Raw genomic sequence first — 18,048 nt, 5'->3', positions numbered from 1 at the left:
ACTTTGAAAATTCTCTCTTTGCCTTGACTTTTGACAATATAATTATAATGTATCTCAGCGTAGGTTTCTTCCAGTTCATTTCATTTTGTATATGCTGGGCTTCCTAGAGTAGAATGTGCATTTTCTTCCCCAGATTTGGGAAGTTTTGTGCTATTAGTTCTTTGAATATGTTTTGTGGTTCTTTTTCTCTCTCCTCTCTCCTCCTAGAACTCCTATAATGTGCACATTGGTCCACTTGATGGTGTCCCGTAAGTCCTTTAAGCTGTCTTTATTTTTGCGATTTTTTTCTTTTTGCTCTTCTGACTGAATAATTTCCAACAACAATAACTTGTCTTCAAGTGTGCTTATCCTTTCTTCTGCTTGATTTAGTCTCCTGTCACACTGCTTTAGTGAATTTTTAGCTGTTATTATAATATTTAGCTCTATGAATTCTTTTTGGTACTTTTTATACTTTCTATATCTCTGTTGAAATACTCACGTTCATGCATTGTTCTCTTGGTTTTCGTGAACATCTTCATAATGGTTAATTTGAGTTCTCTGTTAGGTAAATCATATATTTCTCTTTCATTAGGCTTTGTTTCTAGAGATTTATCTTGTTCCTTTGTTTGGAACCTATTTCCATGTTTATTTTTATTTTCCTCGATTCTTTGTGTTGGTGTCTGTACGTCAGACAAAACAGCAACCTCTCCCAATCTTCACAGACTAACCTTATAAAGGAGAAGACCCTCACTAACCAGCCCAGCCAGAGATTCTGGGGGCCTCTCCAATCTGCCAATCTGTTTTCTTTGTTCTTAGCAGCTACCATCTAGAGTATGCTAGGTACAATCAGTGTTCCAATACAAGTGATATTTGGGCCATTCCTCAAGTAGCCCCCAGAAAAATTGAATCACATGATGCCCTTTCCAACTCTTCCCACGACACACAGAGAGAAAAGCTGGGATCTGTGATTTTTTTTACCTGTTCACCCTACACTGAGCTTGTGGGAGGGACCATGTCATCTAGTTGCATGCTAGAACAAACCACCATATTTGTTCTCATTGGCCCCAAGGCAGCTAGAGTATGCCAGGTCCCATAAGTACTCCAAAACAAGCCAGACAGAGGAAGTCCTTTGGGAAGCTGCCAGAAAAGCTGGAGCATTGGCCAAGCCGACTAACTCTTCCCTTCCCAAGAAGATGCTGGAAGCAGGGATCTTTCATTTTCTTGCTCTGTGTTGAGCTGAGGGAAAGGATATGGGAACTGTCAGTGCGAACTTCTGTCTGTGTTCTTACCAGCCCCTGGATGGTTAGATTATGCTGGGTTCCATTACTCCTCCAAGACTGGAAAGAGAGAGGCCCATCCTTTGGGGAGGAAGAAGTTGGAAGGGTGTCATACACATGGTCCAACTCTTTTACTCCCCAGGGAGAAGATGGGAGCTAGGGTTTTCCTTTCGATCACGTGGCATTGAGCTGTGGGTAGGGATTCAGAAATGAGGGTGTCCTGAATTTTCCTGTGGGATTTGATGTGTCTAGGTGCAGGAGCCTCTCAACTAGTTTTGGATTTCTCAGTAAGATAATTTGTCTGTGAGTTGTTGTTAAATTGGTGGGTTTGCTGGGGGAAGGAAGGTATCACTTCTGTAAATGACATTTTATCACTATAATTTCAAATTTAAATTGTCTATTGCCAGTGTATAGGAAAGCAACTGATTTTGTATATTAACTATATATCCAGAAACCTTGTTATATTGATTATTTCCTTCAAGGAGAGGTGTTTCTTGTTTGTTTGTTTGTTTGTTTCTGCCAGTCTTTAGGATATTTTGTAAAGACAGTCATGTCATCTGCAAAGATCATTTTATTTCTTCTTTCCCAAACTGTATGCCTTTTTGTATTAGGCCATTCTCACATCGCTACAGAGGAATACCCAAGACTGGGTAATTTATAAAGAAAAGAGGTTTAATTTGCTCATTGTTCTGTAGGCTGTACAGGAAAGCATAGCTGCTTCTGCTTCTAGGGAAGTCTCAGGAAATTTACAATCAGGAAACTTACAATCATGGTAGGAGGAAAAGAGGAAGCAGTTATGTCTTACATGGGTGGATCAGGAAGAAGAGAAAGAGGGGAGAGGTGCTACACATTTCCAAAGAAAACATATCTCACAATAACTCACTCACTATCACGAGAACAGCACTAGGGGGATGACGCTAAACCATTCATGCAAAAGTGCCCCTATGATCCAATCACCTCCCACCAGGTCTCACTTCCAACATTGGGGATTACAGTTGAACATGAAATTTGAGTGGGGACACAGATACAAACCACATCATTCTGCTCCTGGGCCCTCCCAAATCTCATGTCCTTCTCACACTGCTGAACACAATCATGCCTTCCCGACAGTCTCCCAAAGTCTTAACTCATTCCAGCATTAACTCAAAAGTCCACAGTCCAAAGTCTCATCTGAGACAAAGTTAGTCCCTTCTGCCTATGAGCCTGAAAAATCAAAAATAAGTTAGTTATTTCCAAGATACAATGGGGGTATAGGCATTGGGTAAATACTTCCATTCCAAAAGACAGAAATCAGCCAAAAGAACAGGGCTACAGGCCCTATATAAGTACAAAACCTGGCAGGGTGATCATTAAATTGTATAGCTCCACAATAATATCCTTTGACTCCATGTCCCACATCCAGGGCACACTGATACGAGAGCTGGGCTCCCAAGGCCTTGGACAGCTCTGACCCTATGGCCTTGCAGGGCTCAACCCCCCATGGCTGCTCTTAACGTCTGGCATTGAATGCCTGTGGCTTTTCCAGGTACAGGGTACAAGCTGTCAGTGGATCTATCATTCTGGAGTCTGGAGAATAGTGGCCCTCTGTAGTAGTTAATAATACTGAGTGTCAACTTCACCTGAGTTGAAAGATGCAATGTATTGATCCTGGGTGTGTCTGTGAGGGTGTTGCCAAAGGAGATTAACATTTGAGTCAGTGGGCTGGGGAGGAGGACCCACCCTTAATCTGGTGGGCACAATCTAATCAGCTGCCAGCAAATATAAAGTAGGCAGAAAAATGTGAAAAGGAGGGACTGGCATAGTCTCCCAGCCTATATATTTCTTCCATGCTGGATGCTTCCGGCCGTCAAACATTGGACTCCAAGTTCTTCAGTTTTTGAGACTCTCAGACTGGCTCTCCTTGCTCCTCAAGCTTACAGACAGCTTATTGTGGGACTTTGTATCCTAGCAGTTCTGTCCCTCTACAGAAATCTGACAAACATAGATTTTGGTACCTGGAATGGTTCTAGAGGAACAGGATATTAAGGATGCAGTTCTTTCATTAGTTTGGGAGTTTCTGGAGTTGGCTGCCTAATATGATTAGACTCAATAATGCTCAGGACTCTACTTCTGATAGTATGGAGAAAACTAATAGTCCTTAGCGTGGATATAATGCAAAATAGATGCATTTGACATTCCTCATTCACCACTCATGAGAGGCAAGGAGTTTAGTGACTTATACATAATACCCTCAATCAATTTCCAGACTTAAGCCAGTTTACAGACCCAGAATCCCTTGAATGAAAGGGAGGCCAGGTCCCCTTGAGGAAGGACTCCACTACATTACCGACAATTTGTGCAGTGAATCTTTCTCCCATCTTTCCCCAAGGAGACCTCCAGCCTTTTACCAGGGTACCTGTGTATTGGAGAAAGGGAAATGATCAACATTTAGGGAACTACTGGACACTGGCTCTGAGCTAACGTTGATTCCAGAGGACTCAAAATGTCACTGTGGTCTTCCAGTTAAAGCAGGAGCTTATGAAGGTCAGGTAATTAATGGAGTTTTAGCTCAGGTCCAACTCACAGTGGATCCAGTGGGTCTTCGGACTCATCCTGTGGTCATTTCCCCAGTGCATAACTGGCACATGCACTCTTGGCAGCTGAGAGAACCCCCACACTGGCTCCCTGACTGTTAGGGTGAGGGCTATTATCGTGGGAAAGGTCAAACGGAAGCCATTAGAGCTGCCTCTACCTAGAAAAATAGGTCAAATCAAAAACAATATTGCATCCCTGGAGGGATTGTGGAGATTAGTGCCACAATCAAGGACTTGAAAGACACATGGGTGGTTATTCCCACCACATCCCCATTCAACGCTCCCATTTGGCCTCTGCAGAAGAAAGATGGGTCTTGGAGGATAACAGTGGATTATCGTAAGTTTAATCAAGTGGTGACTCCAATAGCAGCTGCTGTTCCAGATGTGATAAAGATAATATATATTATATATATTTACATATCTATTATATGTATAATACACATGTATATTTTAAGTAACCTAAGTCTACCTTCACGTGTAGTACATATATCTTAAAACAGAATATTCCCATTTGCTCCTGCTTGTTTATTTCACACTGTTGTCTTTCATTTCCCTTACCCCATACTATAATCACCCAGTATGTTGTTGGTATTGCTTGAAACAGCTGTTTTATATAGTTTAAAAAGTTCATCTTATATTCATGTATTTCTCCTCTGGCACTCTTATTTGTGTAGATCTATGTTTCTGCTTTATATCATTTTTCTTCTTGATGAATAAACATGCTTTTAAGATGCTCCTGTAAAGTAGGTCTGCTGACAGTGAGTTTCCTCAGTTTTGTTTGTCTGAAAAAGTCTCCCTCTCTCCTTCACATTTGAAGGATAATTTTGCTGGTTATAAAATTCTAGCCTGGTGAAGGTTTTTATTTCGACACTTCAAATAATGTACTCTACTCTCTTCTTGCTTTCGTGGTTTCTGACAAACAGTCCAGTATAATTATTACTCTTGTTCCTCTATATGTCTATTTTTATTATTTGATTTCTTTAGAGATTTTTCTCTTTGTCTTTGGTTTGCTATAGTTTGAATATGATATGCTTAAGGGTGTGTGTGTGTGTGTGTGTGTGCGTGTGTTTGTGTATGTATTTGGTATTTATCCTCAACCGTGGATAATTACCAATACCTAGATCAAATAGCAAGAAAAAGTAAAAGAAGTGAAGTAATCAACTCCATGTAGGCCTACAAGTACGAAGGAAGAAAATACACTAAAATAAGATTCAGATTAAACTACTGCAAACTCAGATGTTTCTTTCTGAAAGGGAGATAAAACAATAAAGACACTAATATCTACCAGATAAAATAAGGAAACATTTTACTCAAAGCCAAGAACATTCAGATACTGGGGAAATATAGTGTCTTCAGGAGCAAAAGTCAAAGAAATAGTTCCTCACCAGGCCCTTGGGAGCACACACTTAAGAATTGTCATCAGAAGCTTCAGTTTAAGAATGTACTAAAGGCAATTTTATAGCCAAAACAAGTGTGGAATGAAAGGACCTAAGATCTCCATAGCAAGTAGCTATGAAAGGTTTCTGTAATATTGTTAGCAAGGTTATCTCAACAAAATCTTTGCTTTAAAAATAAGGAAAAGTATCATCTTACTTTCTTGATGCTACTAAAGAAATGTCAAGTTAGTAAGGAAATAGCAAGCCAAAGTATAAGGGTACGTTTCTTGCCAAAGGTACATAATGGACACCAAAGCTGCTTTTGCCCTGAGGATATTTACCACACAGAGTAAAAGTTAACATCAGTCTGATGTCCTTGAGGGTCAAGGGGGAACTGTAATCAAAGCCCAGCCATGCCTGGGTGAGGCATTCAAAAGGAGAGCCTTCCCAAATTAAACCAGAATTTCAAAGGGCTATTTTCTCATTGCGAAGGTAAAATAGAAGTAAACACACCCCTACTCTACATCCAGGAGACTGCCAGAAGGGTAGCCTCAGTGATAATTCAAGCAGGGCCAGTGGTTGAGGGTGTGGGGTCATAGACAATGGACCTTCACAGATTATGATCATGTTTCAGCCAGATGATTGAGAAACCCTCTAATCAATCTACCAATGCCCCAATGCCCCTATAGACCTGGTAGAATCAAGTGCAAATTCTCTATGACGAACCTTATTCTGATACCTTAAATTGTGCCTACAAATAATGTTTCAATGACATTTAATTTATTGTGGCAGCACACAATACAATTAAGCACACCTCTTAAACCTAATGTTGAGGGCAATAAATAAGTCAAATGCAAAAGAGTATACATTATGTGATTCCATTATGTAAAGTCCAAAAACAGACAAAACTAATAGATGTTGTCAGATATATGGAGGAGGTAGTGATGGGGTAGGGGCTCGGGGGTGCATAAGAAGAGCTTCTCAGACACTAGTAAAGTTTTGTTTCTTGATTTTGTTCCTGGTTTTGTGGCTGTGGCCAATTTGTGAAATTTTATCAACATGCCCTCTTATGATATGTATACTTTTTTGCACACTGATTGTACTTTAATAAAGTTTTTTTAAATAGTAGTAAGGAATTTTTTTTTTTTTAAATTTTCAGTTCCAGGGTACATGTGCAGGATGTGCAGTTTTGTTACATACAACATGTGCCACGGTGGTTTGCTGCACCTATCATCTCATTACCTAGGTGTTAAGCCCAGCATGCATTGGCTATTTTTCTTAATAAAGTTTGTTAAAAGCATGAGCAAAAACCATCAGAAACAAAGATAATAGAAAATAGAATCACTGAAAACTTTAGATACTAAAATGAGCAAAACGATAAAATAACTATTCTTGCTTTCTAAAGCTTGAAAATATCTGCAAAGCCATATACAACCTCTAAACTGATCTCCAGTGATCTCCACCTCCTTGTTTATTCCTTTGCAGAATCCCCTCCCCTGTGCATGTGTAAGACCTAATGAACAGAATATATAAAAGTGATGGGATGTCACTTCTAAGATTAAGTTGTCAAAATACTTTGACTTCTGTCTTGCTCACTCTCTATTGGTCTCTCTTTCCCAAAACACTTGCTCTGGAGAAACCAAACTGGCATGTTATAAATAGCTTTCACATGGGTCTATGAGCCCCACATGGCAAGGAACTGGTATTTCTAGTCAGCCAGAGCCAGGAATTGAGCCACTCAACAACCATGTTGGTGAGGTTGGAAGCAGATCTGCCCACCTTTCCACCCATGTACATGACTACGGTACTGGCCAATTACTTGATTCCATCCTTGTGAGAGAACCTGAGTTAGAGGCACACAGCTAAGCCACAGCTAGATTCCTGATCCATAGAAACTCTGAGATAAAAAATGTTAGTTATTTTAAGCCAGTAAATTTTGGGATTATTTGTTATGCAGTAATAGGTAGTGAATACATGCAGGGAATAGAAAACCACATAAGATTATCTAGTATATTTTTAAATACATGAATAAAAACTTTAAAATTAAAAAACACAATAATCAAAATGAAAAAATATATAATAGGTTTAATAACAAATGAGACATCGTTTGAAAAAAAATTAGCAAACTCGAAGGCAGATTAGAAATAATTATCAGAATGCAGCCCAGAAAGACAAAATGAGAAAAAAATGTGGAATAAATTAAGAGAAATGGAAGATAAATAAGTAAGTTTAAAAAATACATTTAGTCAGAAGTCCAAAGGCAGAGGAGAAAGACTGGCAGATACAATAGTTGAAGAGATAATGATAAAGAATATTCCAGATCTGATGAGGAAGATATAAACTCACATATTCAAGAAGTCGGGGAAATTTTATATAAGATAAATAAAAGGAAATCCACCCTTAGGCACAGTAAAGTTCAACTGCCCAAATCCAGAGACAAAAAAAAAAAAAAAATGACAGGTCATCTACAAGAAAGACAATTGGAGTGATAGCTGATTTCCTAATAGTAACAACAGAAGACAAAAAGCAGGGAAAAAATAGTTTCAAAGTGTTGAAATAAAGTAAAGACATTTTCAGACAAACCGAAATAAATTCTAATAAATTGACTTCAGGCAAAAAGGCAAGTAATCCCAGCAGAGGGTCTAAGATATGAGGAGGAATTAAAACCAAAAATATTGGTAAATATCTGGGAAAATCCAAATCAAACGGTGAATGCAAAAAAAAAAAATGCTAATGTATTGTGTGGTAAGATATATATAGAGGGAGATAGATAATTAAAATACATAAAAACAAACTGTAAACAGCGAAGGACTTGAAAAAGTAAAGTGTTCTAAGATCCTCATGTAAGAAGATTAAAGTTATAGATTAACTTAGATTTCACGGCCCAGAATTGGCTTATTATCTAAATTTGGTTATGCAGAATTGCATTGATAAATTTGGTAGATCAGTAACTATTTAAAAAGTGAAGTCCATCAGAGACTTGGTATTATACTAATACAATTTCTAAGGGTCTGACGAAACTACAGCCTTTACAGTGGAAGATGACTTAGGCTGCAGCTGGTTAGGAAACCCTCCCTCTAAACCACGCTTCAAGATCCTGCTAACAAAATGAGAAAATCAAGAATACACAGAGGATAAATTTGAGAACTTCATTTCTTTGAACTTCAGGTTACAACAGCAGGAAACTTTGAATTCAGATTTTTTTTTTTTTTTTTTTTTTTTTTTTGGCGGCAGGGGTCGGGGAAATACACAAAAGGGCAGCAGTTGATATTGCGAGAGCGGCTTCACAAAGATGGCGGTAAGTCGGTACTGGTATACTCCCGATATCTTCCTCTAAAGAACAGCCACATCCCTCATGTGCCCCTGAAGTTAAGGTGAAAAGATTTTAAAAACTGGGAAATGCTTGATATGCCTTGCAAGTGTCCAGAATGCCACCAGCATCACATTTCCAGCCTCTTTCTGCCGCCTTACTCGCTATTCTCCAGGGAGAATGAATAATTTAATCTTTGTTGGTGTTTTCAGAAGGAGAAACTGGCCATGTACAATTCAGTCCTTCCCTCTACTTTCTCACGTGGGTAGGATTTCTACAGATCCTCCATGCTACAAGTTTTGTAGGGGTAGGCCTTCTATATATGTGTGTGTAAGAGGTGAAGTGATCCTGCCCAGGTCTAGCATCTATGTAATTATAGGTTTCAATATTAGGAACCCACTTGCCCACAGACATAAATTATATTTTCAATATCAATTTTATCAGTATTAAAGATAACATCTTGCTTTCATACCTGAATTCCTCCTTCATCATATGTCCAAGTTGGTTCCAAGAACTCAGGAGGTAAAGTTTCCCTAAAACCTCCAATAATAGAAAATGCATAATTTTGGCTGCTCAGTCTAAATTTAACAATAAAAATGACAATAATAATAACATCAAAATAACCATTAAGAACAAGTGACTGTGCTATATGCAGAGCAAACCTTTTCTTTAATTTTCCTCATGACTCTGAAATGTAGGTATTACCATTTCCATTGTTTGTTCATTTGTCTTTTGGAGATTGTATTATAATAGAAACTCATCTGAAAGGCTACAAAATGGAAATCACCCAATAAAACTGGGCTTGAGTCCTTTCTAACTCTTTCTTGCTCCATGATAAATAAAACTACTATTCTGATATTTCAGGTCTTTTTGCTGTAATGATGGCCAGTTTTCTCCAAATAAACATATCCTAAAATCATGTTAATGTTTTTAGATAAAACTTTACATAAAATTGAGCAATACTTTTCACTAGAACTGAATCAAATTATTTCACTGTCTTTGATAGCTTGATCTAGAACACATCGTCCCATATTTATGACTTATTTAGCACATCAGCCAGGACCTCAAAGTCAGTTTTTGTCCTTGATAACTGTAAAAGCAATTATCAAATCCTAGAATCATGTCTTAGAGATGTTTAGTAGTCTAGAAAGGGATCAGCAAACTCTGGCAGGCCAAATCCAGCCTGCTGCCTGTTTTTGTAAACAAAGTTTTATTGGAACACAGCAACACTTACTTGTTTACACATTGGCTATGGCTCCTTTCACAATATCACAGCAAGGATGAGTAGTTGTGACAGAGACTGCAAAGCTCATAAAACTTAAAATATTTACTATCTGGTCCTTTACAGAAAACATTTGCTCATTGCTGGTCTTGGCATGGAAATTGATTCCATATTCTTGGTACTCTAAGTGGTAAGCACAATTCTTTCTCTCACACAGTCGCAGGCAGTACTCCTTATCTCTATGAACTTTCATCAAGTTGATGGCAATGATCATAATTTGAACCCAGTTTCCTCACTTCTAGTCAAATCATTTTTTAATCAGATTCCTTCACCAATAATTCCACCAGTCTTCAGCTATCAGTATTTCAGTGGAAGCCGGATTTTCAAGAGATGTTCAGAAACGCTTTTAGTTACTTATATTTAAAAATAAATTTAGAGTTGATAACTGCATACTCTACTCTCATACTTTAAAAAGTAGCCAGTCAATTGAAATAAAACAGGCATGTTATAAATGAATTACTAATATGTGGTGCTCACTGACTATTGAACATGAATAATGGCTAAATTTTCCATTTCACCCTAAAATACTGACACCCAGAATAAGGCTACTGATACTTGAGACATGGTTTCTAATTTCCAAAAAATCTTCATTGGATAATGATCAAGAAGACAAAAATCAACATTTGCTGATTACCTACCGAATGCATTTTACTAAGCAAAAAACCTTAGATTACCTCATTTGATCCTCACAATAGCCAATGAGACAAATATTATTGCCCTCCTTTAAAAATAAAAACATTCAACTAGGAAAGATAAACAAGCATGCCCCAAATGGCAGGGTCTAGATTTGATATTTTTAAGGAAGGAACAATTCTACAACTTCCAAAATGTCTTTGAATTAAATGAACTCAAACTTTACAAGGCACTGTACATTTTATCCAAGGTGTTTTTCAAAATTATCTAACAACAGATATAGCACCAGCACCCACCAAAACCAGACTCCTCTGTGCCAGTCTTCACCTCTTTGCTTTTAGATTGTGAGAAATTCTGGAGACTTCTGGAGAATAGTCTGGGATAGTAGTAGGGGCAATCAGAGAGCTCAAGAAAGCATATATTTACCAACTGGTATGAAAACATCTCAATACTTTAACAACTGGTAGAATTGTATCACTGCCAACTTGCTGAAAAATAAATCTAGAAATCTTTAAGACTCCAAATCCGTAATTATACAGATGCACAATCAAGACTAATCACATAAGCCATGTGATTGAGTACCCTATAGGGGAGCCCTACCCCTTTTAGTTCTCCATGATTGGCTATGACTGTTATGTAATGTTAATTCAACTGAACAGAAGATATAAGACAGTGCCTCTCAAATTTTTAATCCATTTTCTTTACAATGTTTTAGCATGATTCTTTATCACACGGATTGTCTGACTAAATATTTGATGCTATTAACTATGATACCTGGAGTTTCAGTGATCTAATTCTCAATGTGTCAGGTAAACATTAACTAAAGGATGTCAAGATGCCGTATATCATTATTCAAAGAGCACATACTGGGCTAGTCATCAGCCCTGGAGAGCTCAGCATGTGGCAGAGGTACATGGTACACCATAAAAATCATAGATTTTTAATGATTTACTAGAATAATGTTGTACAATAATTTAATGTTTAGTCTTTCAGCTTGATAAATTATTTAAACAAAAAGCTATTTTAAAAGCAACACATTATTAATTTAAAATCATATCAAACCGATAAATTATTTTTCATTGTCATGATAAATCTCCATGATATGTAAGCCAATAATTCTTGAAAAAGTATTTTAAAATGATATAGGAAAACAGAAGAGAAAAAGTGAGAATGTACTAATTATTAAATACATAATAAAGCACATATTCGAAGCAGTCATGGCATGATAACCACAATTGTAAGATTAGATGATTAACTTTTCAACACTAGTTTAAAATAGCCTCTTTCATAAATATAGACTCTGCAAAATAGTCCCAGCATCTGTCACAGCACAATTTTCATTACTCTTTCAATTTACAAAGAAGTGTTTATTTTATAGATAATCACAAACTGAGATTAATAAAATGGGATGATAATAAAGAGAAGTTAGGGATAAGTGTAGAGTTCAGCAATAAGAATATCATATACATATAGTAACTCATGTAATTTGTTTTTCTAAGTCAAAAAATACTGATGCACACTGTATAGCTCTTTTTTAAAAAGTTAGATCATAAGCAGTAATTTTGCTATCCCTTTACGTTAATGTAAATGTATCTCATTCCTTCCTCAGTAGCTTTAAATGAAGCATGTTCCTTCCACTCTGAAGAACTAGAAAATATCTCCACTGTTTACAAGACCTTATTTTGATTCTAAGGGGAAACAAATTCTCAAAATGTCAATCGTCTTATTTCACAGAAAAGCACATTTTAATACTATGAAATCATGTTTGGAGAAATTGGAAAATAAAAATTTAGAACTGACATTTGATTTTGAGGCTACTCACCACTCCTGGCTTACAGTTGTAATAGCAATGCTTGGAAGCGTTGTCAAAGGTAGTGTGGTTGGCCTGGAAATACCATCTCCCTCAGGAGTCCTTGCCCTTTCACTCTGTCTTTGAGACAGCGGTGGTAACTGTAAGTTTCCTGAGCAACACCTTCTCCCTCTCCAGAGGTCGATCCCAAGTGTGGTACTGGAAGAACTGTAGGATTTACTCAAGCTACATTCAAAATAATCTTTAACATTCTGGAGGAACCACAGGGAAAGAAAGAAAGAAGAGAAAGAAAATGAAATTCAAATGTTAAATGGAGTGAAACAAGAAACTAAATGATCAAGCTGTCACTTATGATGTCCTGATTATCTCACAATCAGAATCTAACATTGATGTCAAAAGCTTAAGAGAAAACAATAGAAGAGGCTGATTCTCAGCTTTTGGAATAAACTTATCCTTGCATATTCCTCAAGATTTTTAGGCATATAGATAATGTTTACCAGTTGTAGCATGTGGATTGGAGGCCTCCTTCTTCCCTTTCTATTTTAATTTTTTTTCATAATTTGCTAAAATGATATTAGCTAAAATTAAAAATATATTTTGGAAATCAATGTTATCATTCTTCAACTATGGGAACAAACTATGAGAAAATATAAAGTTTCTTGTTCAGCATTTTATGTATTTATTTATTTTTTGAGACGGAGTCTTGCTCTGTCACCCAGGTTGGAGTGATCTCATCTCATTACAACCTCTTCCTCCTGGGTTTAAGTGATTCTCCTGCCTCAGCCTCGCACATAGATAGGACTACAGGCACGCACCACAACGCCTGACTAATTATTGTATTTTTAGTAGAGATGGGGTTTCACCATGTTGACCAGGCTGATTGCAAACTCCTGACCTCAGGTGATCTGCCTGTCCCGGCCTCCCAAAGTGCTGGGATTATAGGCATGAGCCACTGAGCCCAGCCATTCAGTGTTTTAAGGTAAAAATATTTTGTATCTTAGAACAGTGGAATGTTGATAATTAGAGGTGACTGTTATGTTCTTATGAAAGGTCTTCTTACAAGTGGATATATATATATATATATATATATATATATATATATATGTGTAAAAATTCAGAAAAAGAAGTATACTTCATCCAGTCTTGAACTGCCATGTTCAAGTACATGCCCTAATGCTGACATTAATCATATACTTTGTGAGAAGACAAAGACATTGTGCTATACTCAATGATACAAGTTATTTATTCTTCCCGTATCTTTTAGTGACAATGGGTCCTGAGATTGTTGGGAGCGGGAGGCCCTAATGAGCCTCTTCCTGGTGTACCATTCTTACCAGTTGAAACAGAAAATGTTATAGTCCTGCAATGGCCACTGATACCAACTTAAGGTTTAAAAGTTAGAAATTTCACTGTCCACACCTGGCTAGCAGAGAATAACAGAAGTCCTAGTATCGGGCTAGTCTCTCACCTAAAAATTACTCTGTGACCCTAAAGACAGGTATTTCCTACTAGCCCTTCAGACTCGAGTTAGGAGAACCTGCGACTAGACCTCCTAAAGTTTAAACAAAGTTCTTTACCCTCCGCTCCTCCACTTCATGGCCCCTATCCTAATTCATACAAGGATAATTAACTCAAGTTTGAGGATCTAGTTGTGTTAATTCAACACACATTGGACACACATCTATTATTATTTTGCACTGTGCTGTTTAAGAAGGATACAATAGCAAAAAGAGGAATGGTATCTTTTCTCACAGAACATATAATCTAGTGATTTATACTTATCTGAGGCATGCAAGACTATATTTTGATGATAGAAATCGGGGCAAAAACAGGTTTGACAATTTTCAGGAGCCCCACCCTCCATACCAGAAAATGGGATACCATTATATTTTCTTTGCTTGACTTATAATTTTAAAATACTATTTATTTGAAATTCAGTAGAACCACAGTTCAGTATCAGGAAGAAGACAAAACAATTTAAAATTTTCCAGAGTTTGAAACATTCTGGAATGTATCAGTATTTCACTGTTTAGTAATTAGTTATTATATTAAATCCATTGTAGGTCTGGCACTTACTGTATGGTGTGTGTGTGTGTGTCTACATGTGTAAATTAGAAGCTAAAGGGAAAAACTAATATATATGCTTATTTTTTGAAAGACAAACTACTTCAGGAGACAAAATATATAAAACCTTCCTGAAGAGATTTAAGAACAAACTAAATGAAATCATAACTGTAAATCAGTCTAGTTCCAATTATGCATGTAAAGAAAAGCACTGGTTATCTGGAACGCAAAGTCTTGAATATATACTTTATCTCTTATGTAAGAAACACCATGCCAAATAACAGAAATAAGGATACCTATCATGTAGCTAAACCACCAACCACCCTAGCCTCCTAATGTGATTATCAGATATTTTTCTCCTTTCGAAAAAAGAACTATTACCAACGAGGTTTAATTGTAGTAAGTGACCTAAATGGGTACTATTTGGTACTTGTTATTTGAAAAACAAAAAAGTCACACCTATCACAAAATATCTCCCACACTAATTTGCGAACAAGCTCGAATTTTCAAATTTAAAATCATTCTTTAAGTTAAAAAGATTTGTTCCAGAAGACCTCAGTTAACATTAAATGCATTGCCACAAAGTAAGAGCATAATGGAATAGCTTGTCAGAAATTAAATTCAAGATGAAAACTTAATATTGTTTTACAAACACTAATTAACTCATGCAGGTTTGTTCATAATTACTTCACACTCTGTAATTCATACCAATAATTTATACACCACTACCCTAAAATTACTAAAAACCTCATAGTAAAATTTAGTTTAGTCAATTCTCAATTACTGATTTGTGATCTTGAACTTCTTTTCCTAAATTTTCAAAGATTTTGTGGAAAGGAACATTAATTTGAATGTTACCTCTGGAAATCACAACTTTTAAAATGCATCATGGTTTCCAAAATTCACCTGATAATATGAATAATCCCTAAGGAAAAATCTAGTTTTGGTTTATCCTTCTGTTTCTGAATAATTGTTTGTTTAAAAGTCAATATTCTTGCCAATAAAATTTGAAAAGGTTGTCACAAAGGAAAAGGTAGTGTAAAATCCTGCACCTAAGTAGAAGTTTGCAGAGAGGAGGGGGAGGGGACACCAAAGGACAGCTCTTTGTGATAGCCCCATATTGAAACCAACCAAGTTGGGACTATTGAAATGTACAGATGAGAAATGCTGGTGCTTAAGTAGTCAAGGTTTTGTTGCTGTTATTATTTGTCTTTTGTTTTTTCAATTTCAGTCATTTTTGAAGCATTCTCTACTTTTTGAATTCTTCTGGTTAAACTCATAGTGAGAAAATGGAATAAGGTATTTTTAAGGTCTCCTACTGTGCTTTGGTACACATTCAATTTGGACCACAGGACAGAATTTTTTAAGCCTTATGAAATCAGAAATGGAAATTATGGAAAGCAGTGAATGGCAGTCAGAGTCCCAATCAAAGCTAAATGTCATGATACTCCATGAGACAGTAATGAAAGCAATTTTTTCTTTGAAAACTGTGATTTTTATTGTTGGCAGTCACCATCAATTACAAGAGTAGTTTTTTGGAGGTAATTATTATCACTCTTACTATTTTCCCTTCTTTGAAACAATCTCCTAATATATTTGCATATATAATTTCTGTGCTTAGAAATGCAAATGAGAGTCAAAGGTGTAATGTTAAGTTTTCTAGTAGCTACATTTAAAAATAAAAAGAAACAGGTGAAATTTATTTTCATAACATATTTTACTTAGCCTTGTATATGCAAAATATGACATTGCAACATGTAATATTATCAAAAATTATTAATGAAATGCTTCGTATTGCACTGTATATTCAAAATCCAAGATCTATTTCATGTTTACAGCACATTTCCATTCAGACTAGTACTTAACAGTCACATGTGGCTAGTGGCTACCATAGTGGACAGAGCAAATCTAGGTAATATTTATCCAATATGGTGGGGTTAATGTTCATATCCATTGCATTTTTCCTGCAGGCAACCTTCCTCTTGTTTTGACTATGCCCACTATTCCCTCAGGGAGGATCAGGATTATTATTCAAGGATGCGATGAGAAAGAATTAATAGTTTGTCCATCTTTTATAGATGGAATGCATTGATCAGTTTTATTCTTCCAAAAAACAAAATACTGGCGCACACAGTATACAAATAGTATTAAGGGACAATCCCAAGGCTTTTTTTTTTTTTTTTTTTTTAAGAAAAAAAGTTTTCTAAATCCCAGAAGTTTTCTTTTAGATATCCTGAGCAACGTTGGTACTGAGAACTTAAGACTGTAACTTAAAGGAAACGCCCTTCTAGTCCAGGAGCTAGGAAGGGAGGAAAAAAAAAAAGAAGTAAATGCTGCCACAAGTGACAGAACAGAACACATTAAACTAGGTTCTTTGACATGCAAAAAAAATAGAAATGGCAATGGAAAAGGAGTGTATTTTGGAAGCAAGAACCTAAATAGCACACCTAACTCTCCCTCTGCACTGTGGGTCCTACAGGGAACATAGAAGAAAGCTGAGAATTAGTTCTAACATTCCTGCCAAAGCTTTGCTGCGGTATGAGGCAAAGGGCCCACAGGGCCCACGGGGTGAGCATCTGTGAAATAGGAGCTTAACAAGATGGGTTATTACAGAAAACAAGGAAAATTACTTTTCCTTCTTCCCTCCTTTCTTTCCTTTCACATATCTGATCAGCAGCACATAATTTTTAGCTCAATTACAAACAGTAATTGGGTAAAGATGAGACAATTAAAGGCACACTAATGAAGGACTGGTCAGTTGAAAGCAAAGAGATAATTAAGGACCAAGATCCAAAGCTATAGAAGATAGTTTACAGATTTCTTCAGATGATTTAGATGGGGGCTTTTCAAACAAAGTACATACCTATTTACTCTGCTATCCTGTTAAAATATAGTCTGATTTGTAGGTCTGAGGTATGGCCTGAGATTCTGCATTCTCAATAAACACCCAGGTAATGCTAATGCTGCTGGTCCAAGGACCACACTTGAATAGCAAGGCCTAGGGGCTATGTATATCACAAGTTTCTTACGAGTAGTTGTCAAAAACCCCACCACAGGAAGTGACTTTCAAGGGTTAGCTGTACAGGGGTAAAAGTGTGGAAGAAAGTTATCAGAGAACTGATCATGCAAGCAGTGTGGAAAGAGGAATTATCTGAGAGTGAGGATATGGGCGTAGACTAGAGATTGGTGGTTCTGTGATTGAAAACCATAAAAGTGAAACTCAGCCCATTTCCAAGATGCAAAGAGGGTATTGCTCCTGCTGTCCAATTCACAGAATGCCAGATCCAGGTGCTGGCTATGCCCATGTCAGAAAAACACCTAGTCACAGAGTGGTGTGTTGAACACCCCCAGCTGCCCTTTGAATAGAATTATCCAGTGACTTCTTTATTGAACAGACCAAACATGATTGGGACCTTTTGGAACTTACATCATCAGCCGTCACTGTCATCACACTCCTGCTTTTCTTCATTATAGAGGTGGAAAATATCCCCTCTTAGGATGTCTGTTATTCAATGCAGCTTTGCTGACACTTTTTAATACCTACAGGAGAAAAAAAACACACACAAAAAAACAACAGCTCTGTATCCTCAAAGAAAAATATGTGGCATACTCTCTAAAGTAACATTTGAAATGTGTAACATGTACATGCAAAACCAAACATCATAATTTACCAAGCCAATTAAATGTGATATGCTGAGAAAAGAGCTTCACAAAATATTAATACAAAAATCCAAGAAATTGGTA

General features: G+C 36.8%; 1 protein-coding gene across 1 annotated transcript in view; it reads right to left on the bottom strand.

The window, feature by feature from the left end:
* The window catches only part of PDE4B (phosphodiesterase 4B), a 575,666-nt gene that overhangs the window by 426,032 nt on the left and 131,586 nt on the right, over positions 1 to 18,048 (bottom strand). Inside the window, exons 2-3 of the mRNA XM_003892012.5 lie at positions 17,732 to 17,844; positions 12,253 to 12,491 (exon numbers count right to left, since the gene is read on the bottom strand). Coding sequence (XP_003892061.2) covers positions 12,253 to 12,491; positions 17,732 to 17,773 — 281 coding nt within the window. The 5' untranslated portion in view covers positions 17,774 to 17,844. The remainder of the gene's footprint in view (positions 1 to 12,252; positions 12,492 to 17,731; positions 17,845 to 18,048) is intronic.

This window comes from Papio anubis, chromosome 1 (assembly GCF_008728515.1).
Source record: "Papio anubis isolate 15944 chromosome 1, Panubis1.0, whole genome shotgun sequence".
NCBI lineage: Eukaryota > Metazoa > Chordata > Mammalia > Primates > Cercopithecidae > Papio > Papio anubis.
This window is presented reverse-complemented; position numbering and strand designations above follow the sequence as displayed.